The following is a 22,533-nucleotide window of genomic DNA, read 5'->3' as shown; positions in this document are numbered from 1 at the left end:
TGATACTTTTGATAAAATGATATATGTTAGGTTTATTGCATAGAATGATAGTTTTGCCTGATAGAATGATACTCTGAGTTGATAAAATGATACTTTTGACTGATAAAATGATAAAATGATAATGTTGACCTATAAAATGATAAAATGATAACTGACAAGAATTTATTATGCATCCACACGATTATGCAGACTGTCAAAACACAATTCAATTTACTCTATCCATGTTGAATCTAGTCCACAACCAATCCACATCAATATAAAAGACTCGGACGCCATATACATACATACATACATACATACATACATACATACATACATACATACATACGTGTAACTGAACCTCATACATCTGTTTTCATGAATAATCATCAGAAATTAAAACACGAGTAGTCGCAGCTCAACACCTTACAAACCAGTTACTAAAACATAAATCAATTAAATCCGAATCGAAGTAGGTGTTCATTTTATCATGTTATCATTTTATCATGAGCGAAATTCAGAAATTAAATGAGCGAAATGACATATTTACCCTCTGCGCCTTTTTTATGAAGGAAAGCTAAGTTTGAATCTGAACCACATGATTAGAAAATATGTGTGGTCCAGATTTAGTTATAGGGTTATCACACAAATTGGGGTTATCATTATAATGCACCCCTATAAATATAAATATATTGCTTATTACATAAAAAATTACCCAACCTGTAAATTGAAATAAATGAAACATTTTACTACAATAAATCTAGGTTTTTGTTTTATACTACTCCCCCCTTCTCACAATAACAGTCATACGTTTCCATTTTTGTCCGTCCGTCCCACAATAAGAGTTCTCTTTCACTTTAATTTACTATAAATGGTAAGTAGGTCCCACATTCCATAAACTTATTCAACTCACAATTTATTTATAAGTGGGACCCATTCCACTAAATTATTCAATCTACTTTTCTTTACCATACATAAAACTTGTGCCCAAATCAAATAAGACTCTTATTGTGGGACGGAAGGAGTATAAAATAAAAATAGTTTTATATCTAAAGTTCTTCAAAATTAGAATACTAGACAATTTACTTTCTTTACATCCCTATATATATAATAATATTTAAATTTATTAATTTACATGCATCACATGTTCAATTTTGTTAGTTAAACTAATTAAGTACGTAATCTAGTTGCCTTAAATCTTGGTTTTCAAATATCTAGATTGTTTAGTTCAGCTCCCTTCCTTTTTCTAGTTTCAACATATCTAAATCTAAATTATTTTGTGTTCATCACATGTAGCTTGATTTTACCTATAGAAAACACAAAAAATCCATTGAAGCAAACTATATGTCAAAAAAAAGTGAGTGTGATGAATGAATGAATGAATGCCACACAACAAGCCAAGAATATAATCAACATGATGATATATCCTCCCAACAGACAACAGTAGTAATGTAGTATCTCAACTCTTGCTTACAACCGCGATATATAAGAGTATCAGAACTGATTTCTATCCAAAGTAGGGATGATTCATAGCATCTTTTGCTGAGATTCTATCAGCTGGATTATATATAAGCATCTTCTGCATAAACCAACACAAACAGCTGTAAGAAGAAGAGAAAACAGTCTGCATTACAAATATATATGAGGCAAATTAAGGAATCTCACTGATAGAAGGTCAACACCATCAGCTCCCACTGGGGATACGCATGCCAATCGGGCAGAGAAGTAACTCCCGGCAACACCTCCTCCGTAGGCGTTCCAAGCAACCTGCCATCATCAGAGTTTGCTTGGATTGAAATAGGTTGCTATCTCCCAACAACAGATCACACTTTTTATTTACTTCAAAATCATGTTTCTTTTTTACTAATATACTTCAGAGACCCTAATTAGGATTATATCTACAAGAAGGCAAACACTAAAAATGAAATGTCTATCAATAGCAAAGTAAAAAAAGCAGCAAAATCAATTCAAATCACATGGAAATCAATCTCCTCTCACATCCTATATTTAGATGTTACTGAAAAAGTTGTTTTCATTTCTATCTTGATGAAAAATAATCATGATTGCAACAAGAAGATCAACAGGTTGTGAGGCTTGAGGTCGCGGTGGAGGACGCCACTGCAGAGCTGGAAGAGGAAGCTTTGGACGGTGTGGGGAGGGAGGAGGGTGGGGTTGGTGTCGAGATACTCAAAGACGAGGTAGAGGAGGTGCTTGCCGTTGTGGAGGGGGACATGCTCGACTGAGAGGGAGTGGGAGAGGAGTTGGAGAAGGGAGACCTCGCGGAGGGAGGGATACCTTGATCGGAGATGGGGAGGTGGGTTTTCTTTAAAGCGACGAGCTGGCCGGTGGATGTGTCTCTGGCTTTGTAGACGGTGCCGTAGGCTCCCTGCCCGACCTTCTCCAGTTTCTGGTACTTCTCCATTGACGGATCAAGATAACTCTCTCTCTCTCTCTCTCTCAACTGTGGAAATCTGCTGTTTTTTAACGGTTTTGGCAGTTCAGTTTTGAACTCTTTGGAGGGAACGACTACAATATATACTTCGCCTAGTTACCTTATCAACTCTCATTTTGTCATTTCTTTAGGTTCGGATCAAAAAATTATTAATACTATAAAATAATTCAGCATTATTTTCCACAATCACTTTATTGAAAATTATTAAAGTGATCAAAATTATTAATCACTTTAGATGTTACTGAAAAAGTTGTTTTCATTTCTATCTTGATGAAAAATAATCATGATTGCAACAAGAAGATCAACAGGTTGTGAGGCTTGAGGTCGCGGTGGAGGACGCCACTGCAGAGCTGGAAGAGGAAGCTCTGGACGGTGTGGGGAGGGAGGAGGGTGGGGTTGGTGTCGAGATACTCGAAGACGAGGTAGAGGAGGTGCTTGCCGTTGTGGAGGGGGACGTGCTCGACGGAGAGGAGGCGGACGATGTAGAGGGAGTGGGAGAGGAGTTGGAGAAGGGAGACCTCGCTGAGGGAGGGATGCCTTGATCGGAGATGGGGAGGTGGGTTTTCTTTAAAGCGACGAGCTGGCCGGTGGATGTGTCTCTGGCTTTGTAGACGGTGCCGTAGGCTCCCTGCCCGACCTTCTCCAGTTTCTGGTACTTCTCCATTGACGGATCAAGATAATTCTCTCTCTCTCTTTCTCTTTCCCTCTCAACTGTGGAAATCTGTGTTTTTTAACGGTTTTGGCAGTTCAGTTTTGAACTCTTTGGAGGGAACGACTACAATATATACTTCGCCTCTCAAATATTATAGTATCATCATCACCTCCAAAATTTCTTGATACATAAACGTCAAACTTCCACTAACGTTTTTTTGAAGACTGAGTATAAGAAAAAGACCTTCCATAAAACAGCAACAGTCCTGTGTAGAAGATCAACGTTGATAGCGGTACCTTTTGAAATTGAAGTAGACGTGCAAAATTCCTCGTTCAAACGTACATTTGAATCCTTTCTTGTGCAAATACTCCCACTCCTTATTGACAATTCGAAAGCCTGCACACATCATAACAAGGGTGAGTGGATTTTGCAGTAAGTTTTATTCTATTCTTATTGGATTGGTCGACGATGGAGAACGAAATTTGCATATAAAAATTGTAAGAAGAAAGAGACTGCAAATAACTTACAATGTCTTCATAAGGGGGCCCTGCATGAAACCTGATAATGCAGGTCTCAGCACTATCTCCATCTTTCTCGATGGTGTAGATTGGCGCCCTTTGTTTGTCAACCAGGTCTGGGTAGAAGATATTGAATTTGTATCCTTGCACTATTTTTGGGGGAGGATTGTCATGATCATAATGTGTCTGATTATATTTATTCCATTCATATCCCGTGTGCACACGGTTAAAGTACTTTGGCTTTCTAGGCCGGTACTTATCATGCCACCAGTACACCTGTAACCACAGGCATCAGTATAAAATCATGTTAGATCGAAGAAATTCTAAAAATATCAAAATTGCTCAAATATATAAAAGTGCAGTTAACTGAAGCGTACCTGAGAATCGAGGTTGATTTCGTCACTGGAGCCAAAGACGACATCGCCTTCTTCCATTGCTCCCATGGTTTTCATGGCACTTCTCTCAAAGTTATCCTCTGGTGGCGGATTCTGTCTCGAAGAGATTTCTTGGATGCGGCGGTCTTCTTTTACAGCAATACGCTTCCTCTCCTGCACAAACAAATGCAACAGGTTCAGCTTATATGTCAATTACAGCCAGGTAGCTTAAGAATGTATATATATATTACTACTATTAAACTCAGATATGATCAGAAATCCCAACAAAAAAAGACCAAGTGAAACTCACAAGCTACAAACATAAGTCAGAATTTTTTAAAAAAGAATTAGTAAACAGTGAGGAAAGATTGAGCTTTAGAATCCAATCACAAAGAACCTACCAAACTCTCAGCAGTAAATTCTAACGTTACAAATAAGATACAGTCCTGCTAATGATCTAGTCAGGATTGCATAGAGTAATGGGTGCCTAATATGAGAGCTTGAGAAGATGACTTAACAGAAACACTACAAACATTGTTGATCAGTCTAGTCTATTAATTTTTCAGATAATAATAGGAAGCAAACATGATTAAGGCCTAGACAATTTGAATGGATCCGAGCAGTAAGGGGGGGAGCAAGAAAGAGAGAGGATTGGTAAACATAAGCCCCCAGGTTCCCTCTCATGCACCCCTCTCACTTTCCTCTCCCCTTCTTTAAGGAATATAAAGGCTGCATAAAAGAAAAAAAAAAGACCAAACACAAAGGAGTATTTTCCACAAACTTCCTTACAACTCATCCAAGCATAAACTATACATATAAATTAAAGTCAGCTTACCAAAATAGCCTTGTCCTCTTCAGGGTCAATAGCATCTTCTTTTTCATCTTCATCACCATGCAATAGTTGTGGTGAATATGATCCAGAAAGCTCTTCTTCTTCTGGGGCCTCCACTTCCGTTACAGGTGTTGGAGAGGCCCTAGCACCTACATAATCCATAACCTCCTTATCTTGATCAGACTCCTGTTATCAAGTTCTTGAGACGGTTCTGTCTTGATATTTTCACCCTCAGATGGGGTCTCTAGGCATTCCAAATGCCTGCGCAGCATGCTGGTATGGATTTCCTTCAAACAAGCCTGTGATTCACAGTAACATGTCAAGGCTAACTGAAATTCGCATGATTTCCCAAATACCATAAGATTAGGATTAAAATATCACCTTTGCTTTGTAAATATGGAGTCGTTTAAGAATGGCTTCCCAGTATTCAACCACCTTTGCAGTCCCAGATCGCATTTGCGATTCAATCTGGGATTGCAGAGCTTCTAGTTCACTATAGGTTTTTCCTTGTAACAGACTTTTAACATCAGCTTCAATGCTCATATGCAAACCTCGTTCTTCACCGACCATCTCTGGAGGTAATTTCTCTCCTCGCTCTCTTGCACGATCTAATGCATCTTTTTTCCTAGCTTCACTTAGTTCCCACTCAGAAACTACCAAAAGTGCCTGTTATTCATTTATGTAAGGGCATGAAAAGTCCTGATTTTACGTTCATAATATTTTGAAAGAGGATAAAAATAAATAGAAACCGCCCAAAGTTCTGCATGAACTGGGGGTCAATCAAAGAATTTATTATTGGGTAGCTAAGAGAGCCAATCATTGTTATATGAGAACGAAATTAATGGACACAATATAGTACAGCAAATTTAACAAGGAAAATGGGGGACACAAGGAAAAATCAGGTTGTGTAGCAGTACTATTCACATGCTCAAAAGACATGACACATTATCATCGGATGAGACTATAGTCACCATAGATACACTAAACTAATATACAAGTAAATGGAAGAGTCTATCTGAAGACGGAAAAAGAAAGCTATAGTACCTCCCAATATCCTATATGTGTAGGAGTTGCTCTGTCTAAATCAAGGTGCATCTTTATGTCATTATGAAGCTCTTCCATTTCTTTAACAGTCAAACCCTAAACAAATAAACAATGTCCCTGTCAAAACATCATAACCGCCAAGAGAAAGTCCAGCAAATATTTCCCTCTAATAGTGTACAGGAACTTGCAGAAGCTTTATTGAACATTAGAAGAAGGATTAATGGCAAAGAACAAAAACTTGAGATATATTGGAGTATAATTCTTAATCTTTACCTTGAAGACCATGTAAGGTTCGTTTATATCTATCTCAAAGTCATCAGAATGGTCTAGATGCTTAGTGAGAATGTCAATCGGCTTCATGCGACCTTCACGTAATCGAATCTCTGATCTGATTTTGCTTTGATCAAAATGAAACTGCAAATTAAAATAATTGTGAATCAGAATCTAGTTAAATTTTAAAAATAACAAAAGGAAATACTTGAATGAAATTTAATGATTTACCTCTTCTTCTTTCTTCTCCCAGTCTTGGAATTCAGCCCGAGCACGCTCACTAGCTAGTAAAGCCATCTCTTCCTCCCGTTGGGCTTTCTCAATGGCCCTTTCTTCTCTTCTCTTTTTAACTTTTTCAATCTCGGCCTACAAGAAGAGAACACATGCATATATTAAAATGCAACTCTGTCAAGGGTGTAAAGTAGTATTCAAATAAGAGAGCATTAAGTCTGCAAGAGAAAGGAATAGCGAGAGGTATACAAGTTGTTGGCAATTCATCTTATTATAGTTCACTAAGCTTTTCAAAACATATGAAAATTTTGTAATCCTATCATATACTATAGGCCTACACTACAGCATAAAATTGCAGCCAAAACACATTGTATGAATGTCTAAGACCTGGAGCACTCCAGAATGCATACAAAAAAGAAAAAGCTTTAACTTTAGGTCTTGTAGTTGAACCAGTCAAAAGTTCAACAAAAAAAGCATGGTAAAGTTGAATACAGGCATAGACAGGAAGTATTTACATCCCCTTACAAATAATTAGTAGATGTCCCATTGTGAAACAAAATGATTCCATTATTTTCTACCCGTTATTTATGTTGTTTCTACTATATATATAGTCACAGTGTCAGCCCACTAACAATAATTAAGCAAACATAGAGTTTAAGGTTACTCGATATGCCCCATAGAACCGCGACATTTTATTTTAGAAGGTATGTTTCTACTACATCAAATCCTCAAAGAGAAAAAAAGTACCACTGCATGATAGAAGTAACAATCATATCTTTCTTTCCCTCTGCCTCTTCTTCTCTGCTTTTAGAGAGAGGTCTTCAAGTGGCACACCCTGCGACACATCCTTCTCAATCTTCTTTCTCCACACGAATCTGATATTCAAATTGTAAATTCAGGGAAATTTGAACCCATCTAAATTTGCATCCTTCACAAATCCGCCAAGATCAAATAAAACTTTAGGCTGTAAGTTATACAATGGACCAGACTAGATAGCAAGATAAACTTGAACCCGTATTTTTTATGAGTGAAGTAATGCCATCCATCAGCAGTCCAATTACTGATGTTACAAGGGCGACAATGTGAGTTAAACTTGTTCCGATTACTTTTACATAGGCGTTCAAACTAACTGATTTAATGCCAAAGAAGGCGTTCACCGCAGCTCTAGAAGAAACCTCAGAACCAACTGTTACTATAAAAAATAATACAGCGAATAAATCGGGACTCACTTCTCATTCAAATTTGAATCACCAAACGGATTTCAATCATTCGAATAACCGGAGACATCTTTGCCCTGCAATTTCAATTTCTTCGCAACTTTCATAGCCTGCATTACCAGGAAATCAGAAGATAATAACTTACATACAATAATTCAAAATCAAAATTAGGGAGAAAAAAGTTGGACCTTCTTCTGCGCCATATTAGCGAGATACTCAGTAATCTCATCCTCGGTAATCTTCCGCTTACTATTACTCTTTCGCTTAGATGGCTCGTCGGAATCTCGTCGCCGCTTCCGCTTTGATACGGATTCGGACTCGGAATGACGACGGCGTCTACTACTCCGTCGGTCGGAGTCGGAAGGTGATTCCGATGAGGAATCGTCGGAGTAGCTTCGCCGCGGCATCTCCTTCTACTCGGAAAAGTAAAAAAATATTCAAGGGGTTTTGACTACATTTCCTTCACCTCATGCTATATTACATTTCATACTACGCTATTAAAAAATTGACAAATGGATTATATTTTATGGAAATTAAAGTTATTTCCAATGTAACCTCTCCACTAAAGTAAAGAAATTTAAACTACACTAAATATCAAAAACGTATATATTCAAATCAATTTCAGTTAATTATGTTCAATTCTAATAAAAAAAGAAATGTGGATCACATTTTATAAAAAGAAAATTTATTTCAAATAATCTTTCTCGTTTCTACACATCTTTCAGTTTCACTAATTCTCAACATATTTTAATTACTAATCTTGTTTCTTTTCAAAAGTTATCTCTTCATAATTTTTTAGCTGCTATATCAATAATATATATATATATATATATATTAATTTTTATGTATTGTATAGTAAAAAACATCAACGTTACTCCATATATTAGTATTTTTGTATCATGAAATAAGTACAAATACATAACAGGAATATTAAAATCAAAATCAAAATATCATAAATAGAAAAAAAAATATTGGAAAAACTTCAAGTAACAAGAAAGAAAATAGTAGTACTAAAAAGTAATAAAATATTTTATATTCAAAAATTTGAAGGGTTCATAATTTATTTATTATAAATATAGCTTCTACATATAATATGCTTGTATCAAACGATCATGTTTGAGTTCTAGAAAAACACAATATCAAGATAATAAAATTGATTGAAATATGATCCACCATTACTTTTTTTATTAGAATTGAGCATAATTAACTGAAATTGATTTGAATAAATACATTTTTGATATTTAGTGTAGTTTAAATTTCTTTACCTAAGTGGAGAGGTTACATTGGAAATAACTTTTATTTCCATAAAATATGATCCACTTGTCAATTTTTTAATGGTGTAGTATGAAATGTAGTATACAATGCATGAGGTGATCCCTTCTGTTCTTTGCTACCTCCGGCAACGGGTATTCATAATAGTAAAAATACAAGTTCTATTAAATATAGAAATTTTCTAAATATTTTATTTTAGGATATGAATTTGGAGAACAATCAACTGCTACAACTTTCACTACTTTTTCTCCTTTTTATTTTATTTTATAGACTATTCTCCCTTACCTTATTAATTATTTATTAAAATTTATACTATTTAAAAGTTTTTATTTTTTTAAAGACGGAAATAATATATTTTACACTTATGAAAATTGTATGAAGTTATATTAATTAGACTAAAGTTCCAAAATGGTCCTTAACATATTACGTTTTTTTAATTTTGGTCTAAAACATTATCTTTTGAATTATTCGGTCCCTCACATTTGAAATCGGATCACATTTGGTCCATTTTGGACGGTTCCGTCAATTTTTTGACAGTTTTAATTATCGGGTCACAGATCCGTCACAGATCCGTCACTAACTGGGAGAAACAAATCTGTCACTAATCTGTCACTAATCAGCCGTCGTATGAATCTCAACCACCACATGATCACCATCATCCACAGGGCTAACAATCCCACTCCGATTAACCGCCGCCGCCGCCTCGGTCGTCTTCAAACCCTCGAAACCCGCCTCCCTCGCAAGCTCGCCGACCGCCACCGTGATTCCGTCGGCGCATCTAATAACGTCGATGAGCACCAACGCGGATTCCGTGCTCATTTCGACGCACAGTTTCTGGATTTTGGCGCTGAACTCCGACGCCGACCACGGTTATTTTGTGTTTGAGTTTAGTGATTCGATTAGGCATGCGCATTCCCTTGTTAGAGCTTCGATTTTGGAGTATTGCTTCCATGGATGGTTGAATTTGAACTTGCCGTGAGGAGGCTCCCACCATGCAAAATTTGCCTACACACATATTTAATGTGGTGGTTGAGATTCAGGTGGCGGCTGATTAATGACGGATTTGTGACGGATTTGTGACGGATTAGTGACGGATCTGTTTCTTCCAGTTAGTGACGGATTAGTGACAGATCTGTGACCCGGTAATTAAAACCGTCAAAAAATTGATGGAACCGTCCAAAATGGACCAAATGTGATCCGATTTCAAATGTGAGGGACCGAATAATTCAAAAGATAATGTTTTGAACCAAAATAAAAAAAAAAACACAATATGTTAGGGACCATTTTGGTACTTTAGTCTATTCATTAACTTCAACTTCAAATATAATCAAACATCATATCTTACTGGTTGAACTTAAAAACATTTAAGTAACTTTAGGCAGTAATCCATGAAGTTATTGATTTTGCTTTAGTCAACTTAATTAATGTGTTATGCATAAAAAATTAGTTGCAGATAGGTTAAGCAGACTTCATATTTGTCAATATAAAAACAAAATAAAAAATATGTACATTATTATACTACATTAAAAAATGATACATCCTCAACAACATAACATAGTAAAAATGAATAAGCTAACGAAGCGAGGAAAATAACCTACCTACTCTACATCCGTAAATACCAAAAAACTGAAACATACACATGGTCCATGGATAATCCAAAGGTGATTTGTCCCCCATAAAAACGCATGATATACAACACTCATTCATCTTGATATTTAAATCATTATGATTACTAAGTGCTTTCTAGTGAAAGTTGCATAAATGTGATCATACAATGAGGTCAGATGTATGTATGTGCTCACATTATTGCCCAAAATATGATGCACGTTTGACTTCTCTAGGAATAAGAATGATCTTGATCTGTATATATTGAAGAATGAGTTTGATCAGAACCATTGTATGTCAGATGGTTTTCGAGGCATTCTTCCCTGACGCGAGAAGGTTGACAATGGTGGTTGCATCTACTCCAGGGATGTATGTAGGTCAGATTAGACGGGATTAACTGATCTTACCCATCAGATTACACGGGATCAACCGATCTCACCCATCAGCGCACGAGAGCATAAAAACTCCATTACATTAGGGCTTTCGCCTTTCAAGCTACCGCCGATTTTACAGCAGCTCCACCTCCGCCCCCAGGTGCAGCACATCCATCCATGGTTTTGTAGATGTTCATCGTTGCGATTGAACTAGGGTTCGTGTAAATTAGAGTAAAATGATGTTCATGTATTACCGTGTTTTTAGATCTTTATCCGACCATGGTAACCCGTTCCTATTTTCTTAGGTCAAATTTGAAGGATTACGTGATAAAAGAATAAGCTCAATATCAGATTGCAACATTTATTTCAAGGTCACAGTGGGAACGTGCATGATTGCTGGCTGCAGTAAGAAGTAGAGTGACAATCGAGTTCAAATACTTCTATCATGTCTGAACCATAATCACCCTATTATAGGTGATTATTTAATGGTCGGAAAATCTCATTTTCTTTGAAAACTTCACTACTTCACCCAGAAGAGAGTAACATAATAAGACAAGATTAGAATAAACTTTAACAAGTACAACAAACTCCATGAGAAAAAAGACGAATAGTCACAAAGAGGAGAGGTAGAAAGATTTGGAGGAAGAAGGTTTCGGTTCCATTTACAAATACAGCACATTTGGTATGAAAAATCATCCTACAAGAACATATGCTCGGATCCAGCAAAAAATGCTTATATCCAAATACACTGCTCAGAACCTTCCTCTACTTCACCCAACGGCTTAGTCTATGTAGAACTTCCGAAGCTAATTGTGGCTACTTTTCTTAATTTCTTCAAGTCATGGAAATTGACTGCAATGGTATAAAGACTGTCAAAGATTCTATAATGTTCAAAAATAGGATGTTTCCTTTCACCAGAAATATTTAATGGGGATAATCGACCAATAGACGAATGCATCCTACATCATATCAAAATTCTACAAGATGTAAGTAGTAAAAGAAGTACCTGCAGTGCCAAATTAGAACAACTACCACCAGTTACCAGTAGCTGCAATTCGGCATCGTGATATAGCTCTAGGGATTATCGACATGTTTTAACTAGTGCCAGTATCTACTATCCTATTTCTCTACGACGGATGTTGAGTTTGATGAGGCAGATTCTTCTTGATCGTCATTTCCTCCTGTAGTCAACTGACTGTCCTGGATATCCAGGACGTTATCAGGTGGACATCTGTCGGCCGGATTGGCTGCTGACATCTGACAAAAGCACTCTGGCCATGAATTCGTGTAAACGGACTCAGGCTGGACCCGCTTGTGAGGTCCGCCAAAGTTCGTGTTTTGCATTGCGCGCCTAACAGATTCTTCAAAACCAGCTGTGTGCCCCTTCTCCCTCTCAATGAAGATAGGAGCAAGAGCTTTTCTATCAGGTATTATGTTTGTACGGAAACCATAATAAAGGCGGTGGCCAAGAAGATTATTTGCGAAGTTGCTTGGCCCATCATATGTTGGCATGAAAATGTCTGAGAGCAGACAGACCATATAATCCACAGCAGAGCCCACCAAACCACGACTATTCTTCCCCAGTTCGCCACTGGTGTCTAACGAAATGTGGTTCTCAAGACGAGGGAACAAAGACCGAAAAGGCTTCATAAACCTGTCACCTCCAAAAAGTTCACCAGCTGCAAGGTATATTCTGGTCGAGTTGTCAAAACCCATAGATCGCAAGATTAGACCAACCTGCAGGTCATTAGAGCATCATTTCAATGAATTGATAATTCTCCCTATCATCTGAGTAAGTGTTATTTACATGTATTATGGCTTTGGTAATCACAGCCATAAATCAATTACGATAATGATTGAGAGCAGTAGTCCACATTTTATATATGAGGTTTTTCCATTTTTATGCATATACAGAGTATATTGAGTTAATACCAGTAGCTAGCCCCAAAACCACATTATGCAACTTGGTCCAAGATTTGTTACTTTGAGCCTTCTTTGAAAAGAGAGATTTATCAGTCTCTGATTTCTACTGTTGTAGTAGATTGCACATCAAGAGATTTAATTCATGACAAGTAATCTTTATTATAAACAGTTGTCACAACCATTATACGGAAAAAAGTAAAAAATGAAAGAGAAAAAAAAACTGATATACCAGCATTATTATGGATAGAAAGGAAGCATAATTTATAGAAAACTATGCACAAAACTTTTGATAGTATTCAGGTAAAAGAGTTGCTTAGGTAAACCATTCAAATATTTATGCTGCTGAAAAGGATTCTACAGATCTACTAGAGAATGCTTTTTCAAGTATAAGAGGATTGTGTTAAAAGGCATTCACAGCATGGAGATATAGGAATGCTAACTAGTACAACACCAGCAAAACTAAAAACTAGAATTCTTATGTGGTATTCTCCCTGCTACTTTTATTCTGGTACAAGCAATTTGTTTATTTTGAGAAAATGGAAGGAATTTTAACTTAAAGAAGCAGTAGGTACATCAGCAGTAAACCATTATACTTGATATACCTCAAGCATGCAATTGCAAATGATAGTGAACAGAATAAGACAAGTTGAAGGATTACCTCTTCAGGAGTTAGAGGACATTTTCCAATCGCCCTTCTCTCACTATAAACAAGTTTTTTTGGCGCAAAATTTTCCTCCCTGTATTTCTTCAGGACCTTTTGTTCTTCAGGAGAAAATATATCAAAACACCTGAAAGAAACCAGAAGTTGCATGGCTTAAACTTATCAGATATGCATATCTTTTCCATGTTATCTCCCAACTTCTTTTCAGGACATTATCATGCAATGTTGAGCAACAGATATGAGGAACACTCATCATTATTGGAGCTGAAATATAAAGTCATTTGATTCAGCAGCAGACAAACTATTTTTTCTCAGAAGTCCTGAACATGCAGAACAATTTCCTTTTTCTTTCTTTTTTCTTGGGAGGGGGGGGGGGCAGTGAGTTCTGACCCAGGATCTGTTTTGGACACCATTAGTACTATTTGAACGAACACCTCATCTAAAAAGCTAAAGCTGTTAGAGAAAAAATATAGTACGTATAATATTTAATTACTGAAGACTTGATTTCTACATATATATATCCGTTATGCATATATGTTGCTGATGGTTCAGGCTGTCATCATGAATAAATGGATCACTCCATAAATGTTTTCTAGCTAAATGACTATTAACTGACACGAGTCAAATAAGGAAGCAGATTTACTAGCTTGTGACACAACAGAGCGCCAACAAGTCAAAATTAGACGATTCTCATCTAGCTCACTTTGTACCTATACTCAGCAAATGAGAAAGGGAATATTAGAGTAACCCAAAAAATTGGAACAATTTATTCTGACTTCAAGTGGAGCCATATAGGAACTTACCCAGCAAATGACAGCATATCCATCTCAAAACGAAGATGTATGGCCATGAAATGACCTTGTGCACGAAGTCTATTCACAATTGAGTTGCTGAGCTCCATAATGTGAGGCTTAAACCGTAAGGCATGATAATTAACTCTGCATCTTAGGCGCTGGTACTCAGGGTTATCAATCTCTTCTGCCAAGCGATGTGAGAACGGTGTAAGATAAATAGCACCATGCTCTTTCATCTTTGCCAGAGCATCTGTTGTATACCAACTGACTGAAGCATCTCTAGGAGGCCGTATCTGATAACAAAAATGTTGTGTCAATATCTAACAGTGTAAACTGCATTTGCATAATTTATCCAATGGTGAAGAGCTTCCTTCACCTGAAAAGCTTTCATCTTCTTAGTCTTCCCATTTTTCCGGACTTCGGGAATGCTTTCCACTATTCGTACATCATATCTCAGCGACTTGATAAAATGCTCGACATCATAGACACCATGAAAACCACTGCAGAAGAAAATATATAATATCCATACAAAGACTCAGTTGTAATGAAATAAGATCGACTTAAGAGTTCTAAATGGGTTTATTTATTGGAACTTATGTGATGCCCCGAAATTTATCATAGTTCAATGGAAATGAAGGATCTCCCATTGGGGATTAGCTTTTCAGGACAGTGAATTACATGGAAAAAAGTGGTTTATTTGAGACTGAGTTCATAAACATTTCAATCACCACCATGGTCTAGTAAAAATACTGTAGTAACTAAAGCTCCAGAATCTCAAGTAAAATAGAAGATCCTATGGAAACTAAAATATGCATATATGAAACATATGTTTAGAAATTAGCACCTGTCATCATGCCAGAAGGAATTTGCGTCCAGTTCAGGAAGTACAAGAGTAGCATTCATGATTCGAGCAGCTAGCACAGCATTACAGATCTAGAATATCATACAAGTTAACCAGATTAGAAAATTTACAAATTTCACCAAAAAATTATAAATTCAAGATGAGTAACTATTGTTTCTGATAATATTGGGGCAGGCTGCAAATAAACCAAAATGTTCTTTTCGTACTCTATAAAGCCAATTGGATGAAGATCTTTTTTCTAGTATTACCTATGAGGCCAATATGAGATTTTCAAAAGAAAGATGCCATGAGTGAAACACATAAACAGATTGCATACTCCGAGGGTCTTTTAAACTGATGTTTGCAAGACTTGTTATGGTTTTATAACCAAAATATGTAACAGGTAACAGACAAGCTTTAGTAAATCTCTGAAACTCATTAAGATGGTGTTTTTCTACATTAAAATAAGCATATGAGTTTCTAATTGGTAAACATGAAGGATGACCATAAACGGAAAACCATGACAGTTGCATTTCTAGAGGCAGCATAAATAAATAAATTCACTGATGAAGCACATAGATAAAAGTGAAGTCACTTTAATTTCAAGAAAATATAACAAAGAGAGTTTCTCTAAGCTTTATTTGTTTACACTTCTAAACATAGAAAGTAAATGAAAAATATTCTTGACTATGAAACCCAATGTTTGCCTCTATCAAATGGTGAAAGATACGCAGAATAGCTTTTTTTCTTTATGAATTTTGAATTAACTAGTACACAATCACCTAACGAAGTAGAATACGTAGTTGTTCTTAACTTGAACTAGTTTTCAAGTTAATTATCTATAGAATACCAAAAGACAAATGAGTGTCCATATAACTTAAGAAGCATGTAGGCCTTGACTGAATTCATTTTATGGAACCAAAAACCCTAGAGATCTTTACATCCCCAAGATTAAAACCAAAGAATGGCACATGATGAGTGCATAAATGGAAAGAAATGGACAATGAAATGATAGAAGAATTTATTAACCAAACTAAGTGATTATGTGAACTAGCCTACGAGGGTGAATTATTAATTCAGCATAAAATGGTCAACCCAGAGGAAGCCCTAACATCTACAGGATAAATTATTAAGGTAATCGAAATATTTGCAAAGGAGGCCTGAGAACATGAGTTCTATTATGACACTTTACTAAGACTTTATTACTTACTGCACTTCTTTGCTGATTGAGGCCACCATTACAACGAACTCGTAGGTACCCATTAGTTTCTGCTGGGGGAGCTGCACAAGCAGATGGACACAAAGAACAACATCACATGCATAGAAGTTGGAAGGTGAATCAATAAATAGTCATGAATTTCAAGAAACAATAAATCAAACCAGTGGCATACAAAATAATTCAACCCAAAGCATCCAAACCGAAAACAAACTTCTGAATGCAAGACATATTGAAGAAAATCATACGGGGCCAATCAGATCTCGGAGCAGATGATGGCCTCCATCCACCAGAGGCAGCTGTATCCCAAAGTGCATCGACGTTAATCTGCTTATACACAAGCAAAGTACAACAAATAAGCACAACTTACGCATGGTTGCTTACTACAAAAGCAGCTACAATATTACAAAAAAAGTAGCCCTTAATTCTGTCATCTCCAATCAAGAAAACAAACTACAATCCTTTTCAACCAGCCACATTTTCAAATTCTATTAAAACTAGCCAATTTCTGCACGCCAATAACTTCAGCTAAGTAAAACCCCAAACCCCAAAACACATTAACAATTCACTGAAAATTTAACCCGTGTGAATGAATCAACGTGCTGAATATATGTACCTCGGATCGAGAGATAGATCGCGTGTTGCTCTTTACAGTGGACAGTAGCGAAACAGTACAGATCACCAGAACGATTACAGCAAACGATAGCCTTCCAAACATACCCTTAACTCCGGATTGCTTTGATTGGTGCCTATGCCCCAGCCTGCTGTAACAGTTAAAGATACATTAGGTTGAGCGGATCCGAGCTCTTACTATATAAAAAATTAGCAATAACTAATAGAGTGAGTGAAATGTAGGCATATTTTTCTACCCCCTCATTTTCGAAGTTTATTTAGAGATGGGTGAAGAGAAGCTTGAATTTCAGCAGTTCTGCTTAGCAGTACTGATTAGGATCGAGAAGAGCGTATGACTGTGTGTTTGAGAGTGAGAGAGAGAAGGAGCTAGCTAGATCAATGATATCGATGAGTATCGATCGAACTCCCGGTGGATCGGATTCTATGGTCGGTTATGTGCTGGGATCTGATCCGATGATTAAATCGGAAGCCTCCTATTTATACAACTCTATAAATTTTATCATTAGCATAAAGATAAAAATAAAAATAAAAACTAGTCGTCTAAAATAGAAAACAAAAATGACTATTTTGGGGACAGATAAAGTTTATTTTAATGCTTGTTTAGTAACCTAGATAAGACCAAATATATAAGTTATATGAGTTATTTAGCTGTTTGGTAGATAAAATAAGGTTATGTTAGGGAGCAAAAATTTAGTGGTCAAAGCATACCACATGGCAATGTGATGTGGTATGTTCCACTAATAATACTTTGACAAATGGATTTATAGAAGTCCAACTAAATACTTTTATCTTTTTCTAAAAATGGACATTATTATAAAATTCGGAAACTATCCAAAAATTAAGAGTACTTATATTTAATATAATGAATGCATTTATATTTGACCAAAATACTTCCACTATGAACTAGCAAAATTTATTTCGTCCTTTTATATTTCTAATTCTAAGAATAATTTAATAAACAAAATATATGTAGTAATTAACTTATTATATTTTGATTTTTAGAGTTTTTTATGGTATGTCAATGATAATTTAATATAATAAAATTAACTTTTATGTCATTTTCTTATTATTAGCTACTTATATATTTAATATAATTATTCATATAGTATTTAACAATGGTAAAATAAGTATAAAAATGAAACTATATAATCAATCATAGTTACATACATTTAATATAATGCTAACAAATTTTGTTTATGATTTAGTTTAAGGTTATGGTAATCATTTGTAATTTTGTGCATACATATAAAACAAGAAATAAAGTAAACAACAAATTTAAGTTAGCATTACACTAACTGTGCGAAAAATCACAAATAAAAAATGTAACTATAAATTAAATTATAAATAAAATTCAGTGGCATTACATTAACTATGCGAAATTAGGAATAATTATATAGTTTCATTTTTATATTATTTTACCATTGCACATATATGAATAATTATACTATTAAACATAAAGGTGGCAAATGACCTTAATTTTGTTATATTAAATACTCGTCTGCATTCTTATTGACAACTAATTAGGTAACAAAATATATAAGTGTGTTATACATGTATTCATTATATAGGTGGTATTAATTTTTGGACTTTCCAAATTTTATAATAATGTCCATTTTTAGAAAAGGATGAAAGTATTTAGTTGGACTTCTATAAATCCATTTGTCAAAGTATTATTAGTGGGACATACCATATCACATTGCCATGTGGTATGCCTTGACCACTAAATTTTTGCTCTATGTTAGGCCATCAAAGTTTATCTCGGCCCGCTGAGGCTCGGAGTGAATTAGTTCAAAATGATGGATTATTTAAAAACCCAAACGAGTGAGATAGCATATCTTTATCTTAAATTCTATCTATCTTGTGTTAATTTAACATACAGCATCAATAATACAATCCTCGTTACTTATTTTGTACATACCAAACTTGCAAGATTTGGGACGCGACACGGCAAGCGTCTTGAATGGAAATAAGGATGAGTTTGACTTCCCCTTCTCTCCAATGGTTGAGGATGAATGAGGTAACATAACTAATTTCGTTCACTATGAAGCCGCATATAGCTTTCTATCTGCTCGCGACAATCCACCTCAAGATGTTATTTATGATAGATACTAAAACTATGGTTTGAATTGCTTGTTAGAATGCAATCCTATCTTTCAATTTTATGAGAAAAAAAATTTCTTTGCTTTTATTTGTTGTTTATATTATGCTGTTTTTGTTTAAGTACTGATGAATAAATGAGTCAAGATCTTCTGTAATATGGAATGAATGATATTCATGTCATCTCTAAAAAGTCTCTTACCCGATATCTTACAAAAGTCAATAACAATATTTCACAATCTTAATAGAAAAATGACTACATATAGCCAATGGTTGCATTGCTAAAGTCTCATAATCTTAAAGTGGCGAATTAGTAAAACAATATGTAATGATTTCATTGCTAAGTACTCAAAGACGTATATCTAATAACATTAAACATACAACATTAGGGTATCCACAATTGGACGCAGTAAGGCTCGCCCTATGGCGCGTCACGTCAGCAGTTTTATCCTCCTACCCCCACCTATAATGGGGCGCTCTATGCATTTTATTTTATTTGAATATTTAAATAACAAAAAATCAGGAAAAAACTTCATTTCATATATAAAAATTAATACATTACAATACGAATTAAAAAAAATACGTAAACTCAACGCCGGCGGTTACGGGCCCACACTTCTTCAATCGTGTCGTTCATGAGTTGCACATGGTCTTGTTGGTTGCGCATTGAGGCTTGTCTAGCTAGAACCTCGTTGAAGCCCGACGGCAATCCTCTAGCGGGGGGTCGGTCGCCGTGCTGGACGAGCTAGATGCACCATCATCATCGTTCCACTCGGTGATGCTCCCACCTTCATGCTCGACTATCATGTTGTGCATGATAATGCACGCATACATGATGTCGTCGATGATTTCCTTGAACCAAAGACGAGCCGACCCTCTCACAACGGCCCACCGTGATCAGAGCACACCAAATGCCCGCTCGACATCCTTCCGCGCCGACTCCTGCTTTTGCGCAAATAAAACCCTCTTCTCACTCATTGGGCAGCTGATCGTCTTCAGAAAAACAGGCCACCGTGGGTATATGTCATCGGCCAAGTAGTACCTCATGTGGTATCGACTCCTTATGGCAGTGAACTCGATGGTCGGGCCGTTGTCGTTGCATTGCTCGGCGAAGAGGGTGGAGGAGTTGAGGATGTTGATGTCATTGTTCGACCCGGCTACGCCGAAGTACGCATGCCAGATCCAGAGTCGATGGTCAGCGATGGCTTCGAGGATCAAAGTCGGGTGGCTGCCCTTGTATCCAATAGTGAATTGGCCTCTCCACGCCGTCGGACAATTCTTCCACTCCCAGTGCATACAGTCGATACTCCCTAGCATCCCAGGAAAGCCGCGCGTCGTCTCGTGCATCTTCATCAGGCCCAGGCAATCAGCGGCAGTCGGCTTGCGCAAATATGTGTCGCCGTATGCCTCCACAACTCCCCTACAAAATCTCTTCAAGCACTCCCGGCCTGTTGTCTCCCCGACGTGGAGGTACTCGTCGAAAATGTCTGTCGTGGTGCCGTATGCCAACTGACGGAGTGCAGCCGTGCACTTTTGCAACGGTGTAAGGCCAGGTCTGCCGATGCCGTCTTCCCGATACGTGAAGCATTCATCACGTGACGACAATGTCCGGACAATGCTGAGATATAGGTAACGCGGCATACTAAACCGGCGGCGGAAAACAGTCGGTTCCCACCGTGGTTGATCGGCAAAATAGTCTTCAACCAGACGTTGGTAAGCTGTCGCGTGGTCGCGTCGGACAGACGTCCGACGTCGAATAGGCCTGCGGATCTGCTCCGCCTCCGCCGCCTCCTCGCGCTGTAGTTCGAGTAAGCATTCCGCCATGACCTCCGCTGCCGAGGTCTCCGAGTGCGAACTACCCGACTCCGAGGAGCTAGAACTAGTAGTGTCATCGTCGTGGTTCATTTTGGTATGTGAGATAGGTAGAAATGTGAGAGGGGAGCGAAACGAGAGAGACGAGATGTACGTATGAATAAGTGAATGGGAAATGAGGTTCAAATAGAAAAAAAATAAAAAACGCGTGGCATCATCCGCAGATCCCCCAATGGGGCGCCAGATGGCGCTGACGATGGCCTATCGTCAGCGCCATCATCCGCCGAGCTCACAATGGCGCGGACGATAGGCCATCGTCCGCGCTTCAACCGCGGACGATGCATCGGTCGTGGGCGTAGGGCGCGGACGATGGCGGACACCCACAATGGGGTGGACGATGGCGCCCGCGGACGATGACGTGCATCGGGCGTTCCATTATGGATGCCCTTAGTTATTCACGGATTTGACTTGCTAGTAGGTGAGATTTTTTATAACCCAAATAAATCTCATATCCAAACAGTCAGATTGATAATATCTCTAATAAATTTCTAGATAAAGATGGAGATTGGTGAATTTATAAATGCTCTATTACACATTTTTTTTTTTGGTTTTTACTGTACTAATTTTATATTAAAATTTGTACTATTTTAAATGATTTTATTTTGAAAAAAGAGAGGGAGTAGCTATTTACACCCTCCGTTCCCTCATAGTTTAGGCGAAATTTTTCAGCACCAAGTAGGCCTGCAAATTTAGTCCGGGGGTTTCGGGTATACCCGATCCCGACCCAATACCCGACGGGTTTTGGGTACCCGAAACCCGAAATTATGGGTTCGGGTACGGGTTTGGGTAGTTAATGTTATGATTTTTCAGGTTTAGGGTACCCGAAACCCGTATTAGGGTACCCGACTAATGCCCAATTAAACCCGATTAATTATGTATTTATGATAAATATATTTATTTAGTATATGGCCTAATGCTCGTAAGGTAAATCTAGAGTAAATTTATGCAAAAAATTTCTATATTTTAAAATTAAGCAGTGTCTGTTTGTCTAATGTCTATTATATACTGTATATATAGTCATAGAATCATAATCTAGATAAAGCTAAAGCATTAGAATTGAAGTTACTTTTAATAATAGTCCATAAATAGTATTATTGTGTTATTTTCAATAATTTCTATTCGCATCACAATATAATTTATATAAAAGAATAAATTTGAAATACTAATTTCGGGTTTATGGGTACCAGATTAGTTAGGTTCGGATACCCGCACTGGGTATTAGGGTACCCGAATTCACATACGGGTCGAGTATTGAGTATAATATTTTTGAGATTTCGGGTTCGGGTATTCGAATTTTTCGGGTTTGGGTACTGCGGGTACATGAATTTATATGCCTAGCACCAAGTTTTAAAAAAGATGTTTAGTGTGTGAAATTAATAGATAAAATAATAAAAAGGAAAAAAAGTAGAGAGAATAAAGTAAAAAGTAATAAAATAAGAGAGAGAGTAAAATAAGAAAGAGAAAAAAAGTTACGAAAATGACTCAACTATGAGAGAACTTTCCGAAATACTACATCCGTCCTTGAAAATTCGTCTCAGTTTTCCATTTTCGTCCGTCCTCCAAAATTTGTCTCATTTCACTTTTACCATTTTTGATGGTGGGTCCCATATTCCACCAACTCATTCCTACTCACATTTTATTATAAAACTAATATATAAAAGTAGGTCTCACAATCC

General features: G+C 36.8%; 1 protein-coding gene and 2 pseudogenes across 4 annotated transcripts; all 3 read right to left on the bottom strand.

Moving 5' to 3' along the window:
* Positions 1–2,712: 2,712 nt before the first annotated feature.
* LOC121796990 lies at positions 2,713–3,271 on the bottom strand (annotated as a pseudogene).
* Positions 3,272–3,360: 89 nt separating this feature from the next.
* LOC121796228 lies at positions 3,361–8,015 on the bottom strand (annotated as a pseudogene).
* A 3,345-nt stretch (positions 8,016–11,360) lies between these two features.
* On the bottom strand, positions 11,361–17,353 carry LOC121795976 (O-fucosyltransferase 1-like). Of its 4 annotated transcripts, none has more exons than XR_006049674.1 (10): positions 17,125–17,353; positions 16,872–17,019; positions 16,504–16,582; positions 16,250–16,320; positions 15,043–15,131; positions 14,575–14,698; positions 14,208–14,491; positions 13,402–13,531; positions 11,827–12,557; positions 11,361–11,672 (listed from the first exon to the last, which is right to left on the bottom strand). XR_006049674.1 is itself a non-coding variant. In XM_042194654.1 (9 exons), exons 1-9 carry the CDS (start codon positions 17,130–17,132, stop codon positions 11,940–11,942), a joined length of 1,551 nt encoding a protein of 516 aa, XP_042050588.1. In that variant the 5' UTR covers positions 17,133–17,353; the 3' UTR covers positions 11,361–11,939. The 4 variants fall into 4 exon arrangements, 1 of the variants encoding a protein (XP_042050588.1); XR_006049675.1 differs by having other exon boundaries at positions 16,872–17,016; XM_042194654.1 differs by having other exon boundaries at positions 11,361–12,557.
* Between the last annotated feature and the right edge of the window lie 5,180 nt (positions 17,354–22,533).

The sequence above is a fragment of the Salvia splendens genome, chromosome 3 (genome assembly GCF_004379255.2).
Source record: "Salvia splendens isolate huo1 chromosome 3, SspV2, whole genome shotgun sequence".
In the NCBI taxonomy this organism is placed as follows: domain Eukaryota; kingdom Viridiplantae; phylum Streptophyta; class Magnoliopsida; order Lamiales; family Lamiaceae; genus Salvia; species Salvia splendens.
This window is presented reverse-complemented; position numbering and strand designations above follow the sequence as displayed.

Bases quoted from the DNA above. Each gene is read 5' to 3' on its own strand.
- LOC121795976 (XM_042194654.1), bottom strand. The intron at 16,321-16,503 runs GTATGATTTTCT...CTGCTTGTGCAG, and splicing joins TCCGAGATCTGATTGGCCCC to CTCCCCCAGCAGAAACTAAT. The intron at 12,558-13,401 runs GTAATCCTTCAA...AATGACCTGCAG, and splicing joins GTCCTCTAACTCCTGAAGAG to GTTGGTCTAATCTTGCGATC.